We start from the raw sequence: 15,965 nt of genomic DNA, 5'->3' as shown, positions 1-15,965 counted from the left end.
CCAGAGTTTTTGATTCAGTAGATGTAGGGTGGAGTCTGAAAATGTACACATCCAACAGTGAGGCTAATAGTTCCGGTCCAGGGACCACTCTTTGAGAAGCACTGTTAAAGACCTCGAAATCACCAGAGATGTTGACAAGCAAATGTTTCAATAGACAGGAAACAGCAGAGTCAAAAATCACAGGGGACTGGTGATGTCCAGGACGGAGGAATGTTACTAGGGCTCACAGTCTTAGAAATCTACCAGGCAAGTCTATGAGCTGAAATGGTCTACTTGGCCACATAGCTCATTACCTGCCCATATCATATTTTCACTTTATAAAAAGCTAGCTAGCTAATCTATTTACTAACGGCATGTAAAGGTGCTAAGAAGCATTATCCCAAGAGAGTGACCAGCCATCCCGATTTGGCTGGGATGGAGGGGTTTTCCAGGACCACAGGACTTTCAGAGCTAAAACTCAGCAACGTCTCAGGCAAACTGGGATGTTTTTGGTCACCCAAGGTGAACCTAAGTCTCTTTGTCTCCAATAAAAAAATGCAGAAAAATATCTCTGGTATAATGTTTATTTAAATAGTAATCTTAAAAAGGTTTTATACAAATCATATAAACACAGTTTGACATTGTTGTTTATTTTTTACATTGAAGAATCACAGTAAAAGCTCTCAAGTTCCCTTGATCTGGCTCAGCCAGTGGATGGTCAAATACCTTTAACAGCTAACCTTGGAAAAGTTAACCTCATGTGTGACAGTTTAACTTTTCCCCTTGTTTTCTTGCCATTCATGCTCATTCCTCGGACCCTCATTCCTGTCAACTCCCCATGCCCACACCTAAGAGAGGAAGCAGCCCTGTGGTCCTGTTGACCGCCTAGTCCGGGAGAGCGCAGAGGTAATGTGTCATTCAGTACAAGGCATAAAAGGAGATCAATACTGTGAGTTGGGTTTCCCAGGGGGAAGGAGTCAAGGAGATGGGTCGGTGAGCCTACCTGCAGATAGCAACAACAAATGCACCAGGGTGTCCCCTGGCCAGGTTATAATTGGGGTCCTGTCTTACAACAGAACAGCCTCCAGGGCTGGTGAGGTATCTACATGTAGCTCTGGCTGGCCTGCTTTTGTTTAGCATCCGGAGCCCACTCAAGGGCTCAAACCAGCCAATGGTGAATATGGATATAGGACATTAGAGGGATGCAGGTTGAGTTGTACATAACTGAGAGGTGAACTGCGGGTCGGAGACAAGGCTGGTCTTTGGGGAGTTGATGAACGGCCCACGGGACTTGAGAAGGCCAGGGCCCTCAGTGTCAACTTTTGAACTCTCTTCTTCTGCAGGTTAACTCTGGAAACCCTTGGACGTGCTAACTTCTGGAACACTGAGTTACACGGGAAGGCGAAGAGGAAGTGGGCTAATTAAGAACTTACTTCTGCCACACACTCAGCTCAGGAGGGCCTGAAGCTAAGGCCTTGGGCTTGACAGCTTCACTTGTCACCTCTAACTACCACTGTGCCAACGAGTGCCAAGATCAGCAGTGACACTCGGGCCTAGGTCAAAGTCACAACACCACCACTGAGTCCCACGTGACCATTCACATACACAGTAGATACAGAGAACTCAAAGACTGGCAAAGACACACACACATAGGAATAAATAGCTGTTGGTATGAACTCTCCCTCTCTTCACACAGAACACTGTGACATTACCATTTGAACTAGCATTTTCATAAGTTAACATCGAAAGGAACCAGCCGGTCCCATTCACCCTTCCCCTTTCACCTGGGTATGAGACAAATGACATCGTGGGTGACCATAGCAGCAAAAAATGGTCTGACAGTTCACCACTGATTCACAATAGGCTGGGCATACTGTTTGGGTTTCAAATGTATTTCCAGCACACAGGCAAGCTGTAGGCGTTACTACAAAATCAAGATTTGGATCCTGGCGTGGACAATCTTCTCCTTCACACAGTTTCATGCGATTCCAGATGCCTCCCCTTCTAGAGCAGTTGAGAGTCATCTAGGGCTATGATTACCACTCGGGTGGCAGGCCTTACTCCATCCATAGGATGAGTGGTGTGGGGGAAGCTGGGTGTGGAGCCACTGGGTGAGGGAAGAGGAATAGAGGAATGCCTTAACTCGTATGGTATTCACTGATTTCTACATAGAAGGAAAATACATTTTTTTCTTCATTTTTCAAGGCACTTAATAAAAAAAAAATACATAAATTGGTGTGTGTGTGGGTGGGTGTATGTAAGAACACAGGTCTCTCTGGGGTTGAAGCAGCATTAGCATTTTGGTCCACAGGGCGTGCAGACTTTTGGTTAGAAGCAGCTCTCAGGCATTGCAGTGCTGCTGATGCTTCTGAAAGGTGGAGGTGGTGGCTGTCACCCCAAGGAGAAGTCTGTGTTTACTAGCCTAACAGAGACGGATGTATCAGAATGTCTTTTCCAGTCCTCTCAGTCTTTGCGATCACATGACCACAGACGATGGACTTCTTTTTCTCTCTCCACTGTTCTCTTCCTTTCCCGTCAGTTGTCACTAGTGATGTCTCACTGATGGACAAACATACTGATAGCTTATATTTCCCCCGCCCCATCTCAGAGAATGTCAAACAATGCTGTTTCCTGGGGCTTAAGAGACCTGACAGTGAGCGTGTATGCATGGGTGTACATGTGTGTGCATGCTTGTATGTGTGTGTGCGTGTGGGGCACGTGTGTATGCTTTAGAAGAACAAGGACGAAGGAAAAGAAAAAGCAAAACCACCACCAGAGGCCCCACAAAGTAGCCTCACAGCCACACGTTCTGGGTCTAGACTGAATGAATGGCTCCTATTCACAAAGCACGTTAAGGCTTGTCCGCTTCTAACATGGAGGCGCTTCTACGGATTTTGACGTGTGAAGTTTTCTTTCTGGTTCGTTTTAAATCGCATATAAGAAAGAGCTGTTCATGCTGACCCTAAAATGGCAATTTTCCCCTGGATAAAAAAAGTTAAAGGCAACAACATCCTACCGAAATGCTAGGACTGGAAACGGCAGCTTGTCAAGTTGGCTGGCAGAAGCTATAGCACAGCAAATCCCGGAAGTCATGAGACGATCGGAGGGTGGGATAAACTGGACGGCTTTTTGGGGGAATTTATTTTCTAAAGATGGAGAGTCTGAAAAGACTCTTTGCTTTCCAAGCGTTGATTAGGAAGAAAAAGCAGAGATTACTGATCACCACTCTGCTCTATTCTGGAAAAGTCATTCTCTTCTGCCTCTTTGAGTTGCTCACAGACCAAAGAAATAAAACAGAATTAGTAACAAACTCACAAACAAAATAGAACTGTGACCACCAAAGAGATGAGCACCCATTCTTGTCCCAGCAAATGATTCAGCCACGTGGTCTCAGGTGGGTCCCAACCCCCTGAAAGACTGCATTTCCCTGCTTCCCTCGACTCGCCTGTTCTGTCCACACCTTCAGTATTCTGGATCGGTTGGATCGAGATTATGGCATTCAGTTTCCAAAGGGAAAAAAAATTGTCATTTCCACTAGCCCCTCTTGCTGGAATGAAATGTCAGGTGCGATTTGGGTGCAATCTGTCAGGCCTCTGAGCAGCACTTCTGGTGGTTCATCTTGACCTTGTGCTTGAGGCCGTCGTAGAGCTCGAAGTTGTAGTTCTCCAGCGTGGTGCAGCTGCGGGAGCTCAGGCCAGAGTAGGAACAGGTGCAGTAGAGCAGAAGCCCCGCACATGTGGCCCCGAGGAGGACGCCCAGCGAGCTCATGGCAATGATGGTGATGAGAATGGGGTCTAGAGTGTAAAGCCAACTCTTCTCTTTGTCAGCCAGAGGGGCCCCAGACCCGGAGGTTGGGGAAGAAGAGTTGCTCCAGTCCACTTCGTAGTCATCTAGGATGTAAAGGACACAAGAGACTGCAGACACTGCTTCTTTTAGAAATAACTGAGACTCCCCCCATCCCAGTTCAGAGGTTTTTCAGAACCTGAGGCTGAGCTGTTCGACACTGGTACTATACTGAAAGTGAAAGTCGCTCAGTTGTGTCTGACTCTTTGTGACTCCATGGACTATACAGTCCACGGAATTCTCCAGGCCAGAATACTGGAGTGGGTAGCCTTTCCCTTCTTCAGGGGATCTTCCCAACCCAGGGATCAAACCCAGGTCTCTTGCATTGCAGGCGGATTCTTTACCAGCTGAGCCAAAAGGGAAGCCCTGCTTGGCTTCAAAACCCAGCCCCACCTTGTCCTAGCTGTGTAACCTTGGGCAAGTTATTTGGTTTCTCTTTGCCTCAGTTCATTCATCTGTGAAATGACACTACTAATAACCTCACAGGGTTGTTAGGAGGTTTGAATGAATTAACATTTGCACAGTGCTTGGTGTCCAGCACAAAGTAAGTATGGTCTAAGTATCTGATACTTAAACAGTCTGAGTCAGAGTAAGTGAGCTTAGATTTTCACAGGGTGCCTGCAGAGCTCTTGGAATGGCCCTCTGTTCTGTACACCCTTCTTCCTTTGTCTCCTTACCCCTTGTCTCCTTACCTCCAGCTGCTTCATGTTAAATCAAAGAACAGGCTGAGACTATTTCAACATGACAAGTTCTCCAATTTGGCATTCCTGGCCACCCAAGCAGTAGATTTTTTTTTTTTTTTTGATCCACCAGGCCTCACGACCTAAACTTTACCTTACTGCTATGTGTTACAGATTCAGATGTTGAATTCTGACCCCTAGTACCTCACAATGTGACCTTACCTTGAGGATAGGTCTTTACTGAGGTAGTCAAGTTAACATGAGGTCCTTAGGATGGGCCCTAATCTAGTATGACCAGTGTCCTTGTAAAAAGGGGAAATCTGGAGACAGATACAGGTGGGAGAATACCATGGAAACATGTAGATGGCCATTTACAAGCCAAGGAAAAAGGTTTGGTCCACATCCTTCCCTCACAGGCCACAGAAGAAGCCAGCCCTGTGGGTACCTTGATCTTGGACTTCTAGCCTCCAGAACGGTGAGAAAATAAATTTCTGTTGTTTAATCCACCCAGTTTGCAGTATTTTATCATGGCCACTCAAGCAAACTAATGTATTTCTGTAGCGTGATCAAGGCATGACCACATCTCTGGCAAATTTTGTGGGATTTCCTAATAATCCCATGAAGAAGGCAGGGTGATACTATAATTTGAAAAAAATAGATGAGGAACTGAGGCTTTGAGAAATTAAGTGATTAGGTAACTCACTCAAGTGCCCAGAGTTAGCAAAGAGTTAAACTAGGACTAGAAATCAGGCTTTCTGCATCCTCATCTTTTACTCTTTCTACCCCATCTAGGGCTTCTGCTGCTTGATCTATCACAGCCTTTCTGTGAAGGCCAGTTGTGCAGCTTTGCCCATAAAAGGAACGTTAGACCAGGCTTTGCAGGGGGAGTCTGCATTCAGTTAACAAGGTGCTGTTTGGGTTAGTCACTCTGTTTCTATAACTACACTTGAAGTGTTTGATTAAGGTCAAGTTAAAAAAAGCAGCTCTATAAACTGCTCTTCTTAAAGGCATCAGTCTTGGTCTAAAGCTGCTCTTTGAGGCGAACCTTAGTGATCTCTCTTGGAGATCAACTCCGGTTCTCAGAGACGCCTAGAGAGACCTGTGCTCCTCTGAGTGAAGGAAAGATATTACATCTGGGTGTTTGCTCAGCGCCCCTCCAGTCAGGACTCCTGCTTCAGCCTCATGGAATATGTGTATTTGAAGTAGGAAAACAGAGCTTGGAATAAGTATGAAAAATGAGATAGGTAGTGTGGATGAGACCTAAATCCTGCAACGAGCCCCACCTTGGTTCCTGAAAGCCATGGAGTCAGAAATCTCAGCAGGCCTGAAGGAATGTTCACACTGACAGTTATCCACTAAGCCCTTTTTGGAAGTAGGTCAATGGGTTCAAGCAGTGACATGTATAGAGGAGCCTGGCTTTCACTTCTAAAGGGTTTATTCAGATTTGAAGTTCATCGGTGTCAAAAGTTGCCCCAAGTAGGGGACCTATTTCAGATTAGGCAGAGGAAGCTCAATAAACTTTCTAACTCTGTAAATTTGACTTTGATAGAGAAATTGATGGCTTCTTCATTCCTCTCTGGATTCTTGTCACATATTTCTGGCTGATAGTTCTGAATTCTGGCCCTCCTATACCCTGGGCATTATTTTTGTTGATAGCTTTATAGCCAAACTTGACTTTCATGATTATCTTCTAAATCATAACAACACTTACCATCAATTTCATCCTCGTAGCCCTCTCTCCCATGTATTTCTGGGATGTCCACTATAACAAGAAAGAAAATTTAAAAAAATCAGTCATAACAGGTTTGAGTGGCTAAAAGGCAGAGATGCCACCTTGCTGAAAATGACTCCCCAGCATTGTGGGAAGCTAAAAAATCGCATCTGCTTCTAGATCATTTAGTATTGCAGATTACTGGATCCGTCCCCCTTCAAATGACTTGACTTTACTTCCAACAACAACCAGAAGAACAGAAACAATAAGAAAGGCCTTAAGTGCCCAGTAGATGCTCTCTTGTATCTTTATAATAACTGTTATTTACAACCAATGTAGGTCTGAGTTTTATCTAAGGCAACTTCAGTGGTCTCTCATGTCCATCATCAGTCACATGACTGTAATGTTCATCTGGTATAGCACACGACCCCTCCTCATGAATGCATCTAAGTGGACACAAAGCATAAGAGTATAAAAGTTTCTCCTCTGGATTGCAATAAATGTAATTTAAGTCACATTTCATCATTATATGTTTTAATGTATTTATAGAACTAGAACTGGAAAGAATGTTATAACGCCTGTCCACCCCCACATATCCATGCTAATACTTTTCTCTTTCCTTCCCAATCTATTTTTCCCATTGGCTTTCTTCACGGTTTAGAATAGATCAAAAAAAAAAAAAGAATAGATCAAACATAGGCACCCAACCTGACTCGCCCAGGCTTGAATAGAGCTAAGTTAATTTACTCCGAATTTTCTCCAGTATTATCACTGTCTATCTTTTTCTTTTTTTATGATAATTTTTTTGGGGGAAGGGGGGTGGCTAATACAGGTCTCTATTTACTTTGCTGTCCATCTTATAGAAATCAGAGCCAATGGAAATTACCTGTCTAAAAGGGTAAAATATTTAAAAAAGAGAATCAAATATGTGGTGAAGAACAGGGTCTTATCATTTCTTCCTGTCTTATGAGTTAATTATGCCTGTCGGCTATCAGGTCAAAGTGGCACCAGCGAATGTATGTGGCCCTTCAGAAATTTCATTCAACTCAAAGTCAGGTGAGCTACCTTGATGTCAGCACTATAAATTTATATCCAAAAAAGTCAAGACTGAACACAAACTCAAGCTTCCAAAGAGCTAAACTATCAAACAAGAGGAACAAAAGGACTTCAGACCAGCCTGAACATCTCCCTCATCTGCACAAAATCTCGGGGAAGATCTACTTGATCATGACCTGAACTGAGGATCGATCCATCACTGCCACGCTTGGCATTCAGTCTTTCTCTGGAGGCAGAGGTTTTCATTCCGTTAGAAGTCTTCCTCATTCCTGGCCAACGTGCTAAAGCACAATCTCATCCTCTTCGTCACCAGTGAAGGATGTGTAAAACAAAATGCCAAGACCCCACTGGAAAGGATGAATGCCACGTGGCACCGATCCTCCATAAATCCAGTCTGTTCCTGGCATGTTTGTAGCACAGCAACTCGTACCTGCAAGCCCCGCCAACTTCCGCACCTCAGTGCCCATCCCTACACTATTCTCCAGGCCTCTACAATGCAGGCTGTGCCCTTGGAATGAAGACGGAAACATGAATCAACAAGAGGCAGGTGGTATCTGTCATAGGGATCAAATCAGGCTCATGGAAATTAACTCTGAGGTTTTTTTTTTTTTTTTTTAAATCTTACGAGAAAAACAAACATGGAAGAAAACCATCACATTTCTAACAATTAATCATATTTATGGGATGCTTATATGTCTTAACACCTTCATGGTTAAAAGAAGCAGAACACTGGATAAGAAAGAATTTGTGGATCAACCCAGGATGAAAACTGCAGGGCTCCTGCCAGTGACTTTTGGGCCAAATCCTGTTCTTGCTTTTAGGGATTCCATCTCTGCCAAGGATGTGACAAAGTTTTGGAGGCTAGAGTGCCATCTTGCTCCATCTCACACCCTCAGGGAAGAATTCTTAACACACTATTGATCACCAGCTGGAAAGGAGTGGATGTGGCATTGATCTTGGAGGAAAAAGGGTAAGAGGATGGTAATGACTATGAGAACATTTTGTCCCAGGAGATCACAGCCACTTGTCTCTGTGGGCAGAGGACTGGATGAGATGACCCTCCCCCCCCGCCCCCCCCCCCAAAAAGGTCCATTTTTAAGGTTCTATGAAATTGATTACCCAGATGTGGCTGAGATTTCTGCACCTGGAGGATCAAAGGCTACTTCAGGTGAAGAACACTTTAGAGGCTTGACTTGGCTTTTTGCATAATCACTGCTCCCAGGAGTTTGGGTGAGTGGGAAGGGGTCAAAAAAAGGATAAGTTAATCAACATTTTCAAAAGCGCATCTGTTCATGAAGCCTTAAAGAAAGAATGACCCACTGGGGAAAACCCCAATAAAGGGAACATTTGTACAAAAAGCCATTTACTTTGATAGCAATTTTCTCTAGTCCCTTTGCTAATATTCTTGATGTCTGTGTTTGGTTAAGAGCTTTCTTTCTCAGAAGCCTCTTTGCTCTTCATGGGCCACTTTCCTTTTCTGTTGAGGCCAAGAGAGAAACTTCAGCCTGTTTCCTCAGAATGCTGGCAGGGTGTGTGGATGTCCACTGGGTCCCTGTAGTTCTAGTAAAGAAAAGGCAAGGGTGGGTTGGAAGGAGGAGGAGTGAGCCAGGAACTCAAGGCAGAGACTGGAAGCAGCACCTTCCCAGGCAGGGGACAATAACAGCCAGCGAATGAAGACCTGGCTGGAGAAGAGAGGCAGAGCAAGGACCTGGAACTTAACTTTTTAAATGAGGAAAAACTTGGAGAGGACATTCCAGGACTCTTTTAGGAGGTGTGTGTGTTTGTGAGTGGGTTGACGGAGAGTGCAGTGAGCCCCACCTTTAAAAGAACGCAGATCAGGAATGCATCTTACCACCCACACGACTTCCACTTTCAACCTTTGTGCTTACATGACCCTGCTTCCTTCTGGGCCCCCGTGTGGATTCAAGCTCAGGTCAGTCTGACTCCAAAACCTGAATTCTGACTCTCAGTACTGTACTGGGGCCAGAGAAGACCCTCTTCCTTCAACCCCTCCACCTGCGCACACAAATTCTCTGGCTATGGGCAGAACAGTGCATTTCACCTAAATCATCCCTGTGTGCGTGTGTGCTCGGTCACATTCGACTCTTTGTAGCCCTCCAGGCTCCTCTGTCCATGGAATTCTCCAGGCAAGAATACTGGAGTGGGTTGCCATTTCCTCCTCCAGGGGAATCTTCCCTACCCAGGGATCAAACCCACGTCTCTTGCATTGGCAGACGTCTTCTTTATCACTGCACCACCTGGGAAGACCATTCCCATAGAGAAAACAGTCTGCCTTGTCTTCATCCCAGTGGGCTGGATACACAGTGTCTGGGTGTTTGCCTGCATTGCTGGCTCACCACTTTGATGGGAACTCACCAGGACTTCTCATGAACGTGAGGATGTGGTGATCTGAAATTTGGGGCTTCATGTTTTTCATGATAGACATTATCCAGAGAGGGAAGGCGGGCTTTCATTGTTCTTCATAGAGCAGTGTTCACTTACTGACTACCAGCCAATCAGCCAATTCTCATTAAGAGGGTCGACTACGTGCCAGGGAGCCATATAGAGGAGTTTGGGAAATGAAGATGTATGGGACCTGGTGTCTACAACCAAGGCCCTTCAGTGTGACTGGGAAGCAAGGACTCACCATGCCAAAATAGCACAAAAGAAAGGGGGCTGTTGCGGAGGGACCTCAAAGTGCTGATGGAGTTGGGGGCAGGGATTGGGCAAATGAGGGTGGGCCACTGCTGGGAAAAATGTGGGAGGACGAGGCAGCAGCTTTGGAATGGAGGCTGCTGCCAGGAGTGGGGAGAGGATGGGGAGTCCAGCTCCTTTCTCTGATGGGTATGGACTGTCTCAAACATGGCACCTGAGCCTTTAAGCTTGTACACTGATCTCTTGGTTTGGGGCGTGAATTCATTTTTTTTAGATCCACTGAAGAATTCAAAGAGATTGCCTTGCCTGGTCACAGATCTCCTCCTTATATGTCCCTACATCAGAGTCACGTCTCTGCCCACCTCCCTGCACCGGCTACTGCAGACCAGCAGAGCAAGAGGAAGAACTCATGAGTGCCTGGAAGGTAGCTGAACAGAATTTTGAGAAACTAAGTGATTAGAGTAGCCACTACTTAGAAAACAAACAAAAGACCCAATTCAGGAAAACCTGGTCATTTTCATATTGACATTGCATCTCAGGCCAAATGGTCCACTCGTTTCCCTTAGCATTGCGGAGAGGTGGGTTAGGTACCCAGTGAAGAGTGAGTCAAGGTCTTACCTGTCTCCTATTATCCTGATTTTCCTATAGTGGCTAGTTACTAAGACATCCTCTGGACTGTTCAGCAACCCCCCTCCACCCAGGAAGAGTTGAATATTCTCCAGCATCCTTGTCAGTAAATTGCAAAGGTACGGCACAAAAGAGGAACAGCCATACCAGTCACGAACCGAGCCTACTCTAGGGAGATGTGTATCTCCCAGAGGGGTTTGGAACACTGCCTGGCAGTGTAAGACCACACATGCCAGGCAGGGGAAATACCCCAGACACTCCAGCCTGCAAGTGGAAAATTCCCCCTGAGTGTGGTGTAGGTCTCAAACAAAAATGCTTTCTCTCATTTAGATTTTCCTTCCCACCCTTCCTCTCTCTTTACACACACACACACACACACATTTTGCTCTCTCCCTCATCTTTTTCTTTCCCTTCCTAAATTAGGATCCTTTGGGGTTAGAATGTTTTTCTGCAGTTACAGAAAAATTTGACCTTCCCTTTCACTACATCTCTCATATGCTGTGGTCACTGCAACTGTATTTTCATTGACATTGTTCTGTTTAGTTTTTATATCAAAAAAAAGAGCTTCACAAGATCACTAAGAGAGTGAGAAGTCTGCCCCAAACCACTGGCTGCTTTTAGATAAATGGTTGAAGATCATCCTCGGGTCACTTGCACACTGATCAGGACACCAACATATGCTTGCTGGCTTTTCTCTGAAGAGTTTCTTCCAGGCCAGCTCCGAGCAGTGGCTTGAGAGGCCTGGTGGGAGCAGATGACAGACTGGCCACCCAGAACATGCAGTGGACACACTCAGGACTGCACCTGGAGGGGAGCACTTCGGGATATGGAGGAGCACTGGGCTGGGAGCACTGCCCTGGGAGCGGATTGCCTGCTCATCAGAGTTCCACCACTCCACTCAGGTGTGGGGGCTAGGATGAGCATCTAAGCAACCTGTGTCTCAGCTTCTTCCCCTGTACAGTGAGCACCAGTGTTCTTTCCTGCCCAAAAACCCTATTGTCTTTACAGGAAGACAATGAGAAAGCTACGATGGTCTTTCTTTTGAGGGCTGCCTGAAAAGGCCGATATTAGATAAGGCAGCTTTTGCAGAAAAGAGCTCACTGCCCCAGTCTTTACCCCAGGTCTGTCCTCTTCTGGGTGTGTCCCACCTGAAGTCGTCCACCTTAAGTTCTGTGGGGATGGAGAAGACCACGCAACAGACAGGCGGGGGGAAACCACGAGACCCCACGTTTTCAATACTTGCTCATTTGGCTTAGAAATCAATCCTGCTAACTGGCAACTGAAGAACTGACAGATCAGGTAAATAGTGTACCAAATTTGAAGACTCCACCTTAGCTAAGGTGGGGCTGATAAAACCAGGTGAGAAGCCACTTAAACCACATGTCCACTCAACCCATCAAACTGCAATCAGCTTTTAAGACAAGGATCAAAGACATGCCTACACAGGAAATCATTGAAATCATTCATTTTCACAGGTACCAAGTGTCATCACTTCTATTCAAAGAGGAAGAAATTGAGGAAGGAGAGTAGAAAAATGCAATAAGTCATTGAAGAGCTCAGCAGCAGACCTGAGAGTCAGCCACATTTTCGACACCTTGTTTGGGGCTGTGATTTATTTGGGATTAGCTCTTGGCCACTGAGAGTCCTTGCTGAGTTTGATTCCAAGTTCCTGAAGCCCTCAGGTCAGTTAAATCACTGGACCACTCACATGGGAGTAGCCTTCAGAAAATCCTCTCAGCCACTTTGTTTTGATCCCAGCAGGAGAAGCAACACTGTGATCTAAACAAATGAGAAATCATGAAGGGCTAACAGATATTTCTTGGCTCTTCAATGTGTTTAATTTGATTTACTATTTAGTATTGGCTGAAGGTTCCTACTCCCTACCACACTTAATTTCCCTAATTCAGTTTGTTCATCCCCAGTTGCCATAAGGAGCCAAAAGTTCAGCTGTAGATCAAAATTTTGCCAAAACCCCTCCATTAGAGTCAGGCTACTTGAGAGCCCTTCATCCCGTGCTGGGTTTGGCTTGAATTTAGAAACACCACCAGAAGATCTTTTATCATGGGTTTTTATCTCTTGAACTATAGCCAAATGTATGCAAAGTCATGGAAAAAATTTTTTTTGCAGTTTTCAAATGGTTTCAAGCAGGAAAAGAAAAGGGGGCTTGATCTGTGATATTTAAGAAGACTTTGAACATGATTTTCAATTATTTTTAGTTGAATTATCAGAAGGAAACACTAAAAAGGACTGAAAATATAGACTACAAATGACAAGGTTGTGAAATGACCTAATAATACTTTCAAGTGTGGAGGCGGATGAGCATCTGAGGCCAGAATGGCTCCACTGAGCCCCAATAATCCACATGAAAATAAGAAAAAGGAGGCAGCCAGTAAAATGTTTAATTATAGATGGAGGCTTCATGATTGTGTAGGCTGGAAAAAACCCAGTAATGCTGATGGAGGAAAATTCTGGAATCTCTCCTTTGCTCTGCTTGTTGTTGTTCAGTTGTGTCCGACTCTTAGACCTGCAGCATGCCAGGCTTCCCTGACCTTCACTATCTCTCTGAGTTTGCTCAGACTCATGTCCATTGAGTTGATGATGCCATTCAACTATCTCATCCTCTGTCATCTCCTTTTCCTCCTCCTTCAGTCTTTCCCAGCATCAGGGTCTTTTCCAATGAGCTGGCTCTTCACATCATGTGGCCAAAGTTTTGGAGCTTCAGCTTCAGCTTCAGCTTCAGCATCAGTCCTTTCAATGAATATTCAGGGTTGATTTCCTTTAGGACTGACTGGTTTGATCTCATTTGTTGTCCAAAAGACTCTCAAGTCTTCTCTAGCATCACAGTTCAAAAGCATCAATTCTTCAGCACTCAGCCTTCTTTATAGTCCGACTCTCACATCCTTACATGACTACTGGAAAAGCCATAGGTTTGACTAGATAGACCTCTGTTGGCAAAGTGATATCTCTGCTTTTTAATATGCTCTCTAGATTTGTCATAGCTTTTCTTCCAAACATCAAATGTCTTTTAATTTTGTGGCTGCAGTTACCATTTGCAGTGATTTTGAGGCCCAAGAAAAGAAAATTTGTCATTGTTTCCACTTTTTCCCCATCTATTTACCATGATGGGACCAGATGCCATGGTCTTTGTTTTTTTGAATTAGGTTTTAAGCCAGCTATTTCACTCTCCTCTTTCACCCTCATCAAGAGGCTCTTTAGCTACTCTTCGCTTTCGTTGCTCTAGATCTTTGAAAAATCAGAGATGTTCTTCATTACTGTAAGTGGAAGCCCCAACTTTAGGTTTGGTCTCCTGTATAAATGCAACAGGGCTTCCCAGGTGGCGCTAGTGGTCAAGAATCTGCCTTTCAATGCAGGAGACATAAGAGAGGCGGGTTCAATCCTGGAGTCAGGAAGATACCTTGGAGGAGAGCATGGCAACCCACTCCCATATTCTTGCTTGGAGAATCCCACGGACAGAGGAGTCAGGTGGGATACAGTCCCTAGGGTTGCACAAAATCGGATGACTGAAGTGACTTTGCACACACGCATGCACACGAAGGATCTGACATGCTTTTCTGGTGGGAGGCCTTGGTGGAGGGAGGTGAAGAAAGTATAAGGATGCCCGAGGATGAGAAAAGGGGCCACCAAGAGAAGGGGAAGATGGACTTCCCTGGTGGTCCAGTGGTTAAGAATCCATCTGCCCATGCAGGGGACATGAGTTCGGTCCCTGATCCAGGAAGATTCTACCAGATGTGAAGCAACAAACCCCGAGCACCCCGACTACCAAAGCCTCAGTACCTGGAGCCTGTGCTCTGCAACAAGAGAAGCCACTGCAACGAGTAGCCCTTGTACTGCAATGAAGAGTAGCCCTTGCTTGCTGCAACTAGAGAAAAGCCCTCACAGCAAAGAAGACTCAGTGCAGCCAAAAATAAAAAAAAAATTTTAAAAATACATTAAAAAAGTAAAGACAGGAGAGGTGCAGAAGGGGAACAGTGGGGGCTAAAGATGAACCACACTCAATCCAATCACGCATAGGTCAGTGGGGACAGGTCCTCCTTGAGGAAAGAGGATGTGACAGTGGCCTTGTCAGGTGTTCAGAGCCAGGAAGCTACAGCAATGGTGAGGGCTAAGGCTTCCCATAGACAGCATTACGAGCTTGTACTCCTCGTCTTCAGTTGGCCAAGGCGGATGAAGCACCATGGGGCTCCTTGGGCCCCCCACATCAGCCCCTGTCTAGGTCCTAGTGGCTATCTTTTCACCTCAGTACCAGCTTCCCAGGTGGTGCTGGTGGTAAAGAACCTGCCTGCCAACTCAGGAGACATACGAGATGAGAGTTCCATCCCTAGGTGGGGAAGATTCCTGCAGTAGGGAATAGCTACCCACTATATGCAGATGATGGAGAAGGCAATGGCACCCCACTCCAGTACTCTTGCCTGGAAAATCCCATGGATGGAGGAGCTGGTGGGCTGCAGTCCATGGGGTCGCTAAGAGTTGGACATGACTGAGCGAGTTCACTTTCACTTTTCACTTTCATGCATTGGAGAAGGAAATGGCAACCCACTCCAGTGTTCTTGCCTGGAGAATCCCAGGGACGGGGGACCCTGGTGGGCTGCCGTCTATGGGGTTGCACAGAGTCGGACACAACTGAAGCGACTTAGCAGCAACAGCAGCATATGCAGATGACACCATCCTTATGGCAGAAAGTGAAGAGGAACTAAAAAGCCTCTTGATGAAGGTGAAAGTGGAGAGTGAAAAAGTTGGCTTACAGCTCAACATTCAGAAAACAAAGATAATGGCATCTGGTCCCATCACTTCATGGGAAATAGATGGGGAAACTGGAAACAGTGTCAGACTTAATTTTTTTGGGCTCCAAAATCACTGCAGATGGTGATTGCAGCCATGAAATTAAAAGATGTTTACTCCTTTGAAGCAAAGTTATGACCAACCTACATAGCATATTCAAAAGCAGAGACATCACTTTGCCAACAAAGGTCCGTCTAGTCAAGACTATAGTTTTTCCAGTGGTCGTGTATGGATGTGAGAGTTGGACTGTGAAGAAAGCTGAGCACCAAAGAATTGATGCTTTTGAACTGTGGTGTTGGAGAAGACTCTTGAGGGTCCCTTGGACTGCAAGGAGATCCAACCAGTGCATTCTAAAGGAGATCAGTCCTGGGTGTTCTTTGGAAGGACTGATGCTAAAGCTGAAACTCCAGTACTTTGGCCACCTCATGAGACGAGTTGACTCACTGGAAAAGACTCTGATGCTGGGAGGGATTGGGGGCAGGAGGAGAAGGGGACGACAGAGGATGAGATGGCTGGATGGCATCACGGACTCAATGGGCATGAGTTTGAGTGAACTCCAGGAGTTGGTGATGGACAGGGAGGCCTGGTGTGCTGCAATTCATGGGGTTGCAAAG

The 15,965-nt window shown here is 45.6% G+C and overlaps 1 protein-coding gene across 2 annotated transcripts in view; it reads right to left on the bottom strand.

Annotated features, from left to right (window-relative positions):
• Positions 1 to 547: 547 nt before the first annotated feature.
• Positions 548 to 15,965, bottom strand: part of NRP2 (neuropilin 2) — a 120,209-nt gene continuing 104,791 nt past the window's right edge. The window contains exons 16-17 of one of the 2 annotated variants that reach the window (XM_005202752.4): positions 6,214 to 6,264; positions 548 to 3,869 (exon numbers count right to left, since the gene is read on the bottom strand). In XM_005202752.4, the coding sequence (XP_005202809.1) occupies positions 3,565 to 3,869; positions 6,214 to 6,264 (356 nt within the window). In that variant the 3' untranslated portion in view covers positions 548 to 3,564. The remainder of the gene's footprint in view (positions 3,870 to 6,213; positions 6,265 to 15,965) is intronic. The other variant, NM_001193237.1, reaches the window with a different exon arrangement.

This window comes from Bos taurus, chromosome 2 (genome assembly GCF_002263795.3).
Source record: "Bos taurus isolate L1 Dominette 01449 registration number 42190680 breed Hereford chromosome 2, ARS-UCD2.0, whole genome shotgun sequence".
Lineage (NCBI taxonomy): Eukaryota > Metazoa > Chordata > Mammalia > Artiodactyla > Bovidae > Bos > Bos taurus.
This window is presented reverse-complemented; position numbering and strand designations above follow the sequence as displayed.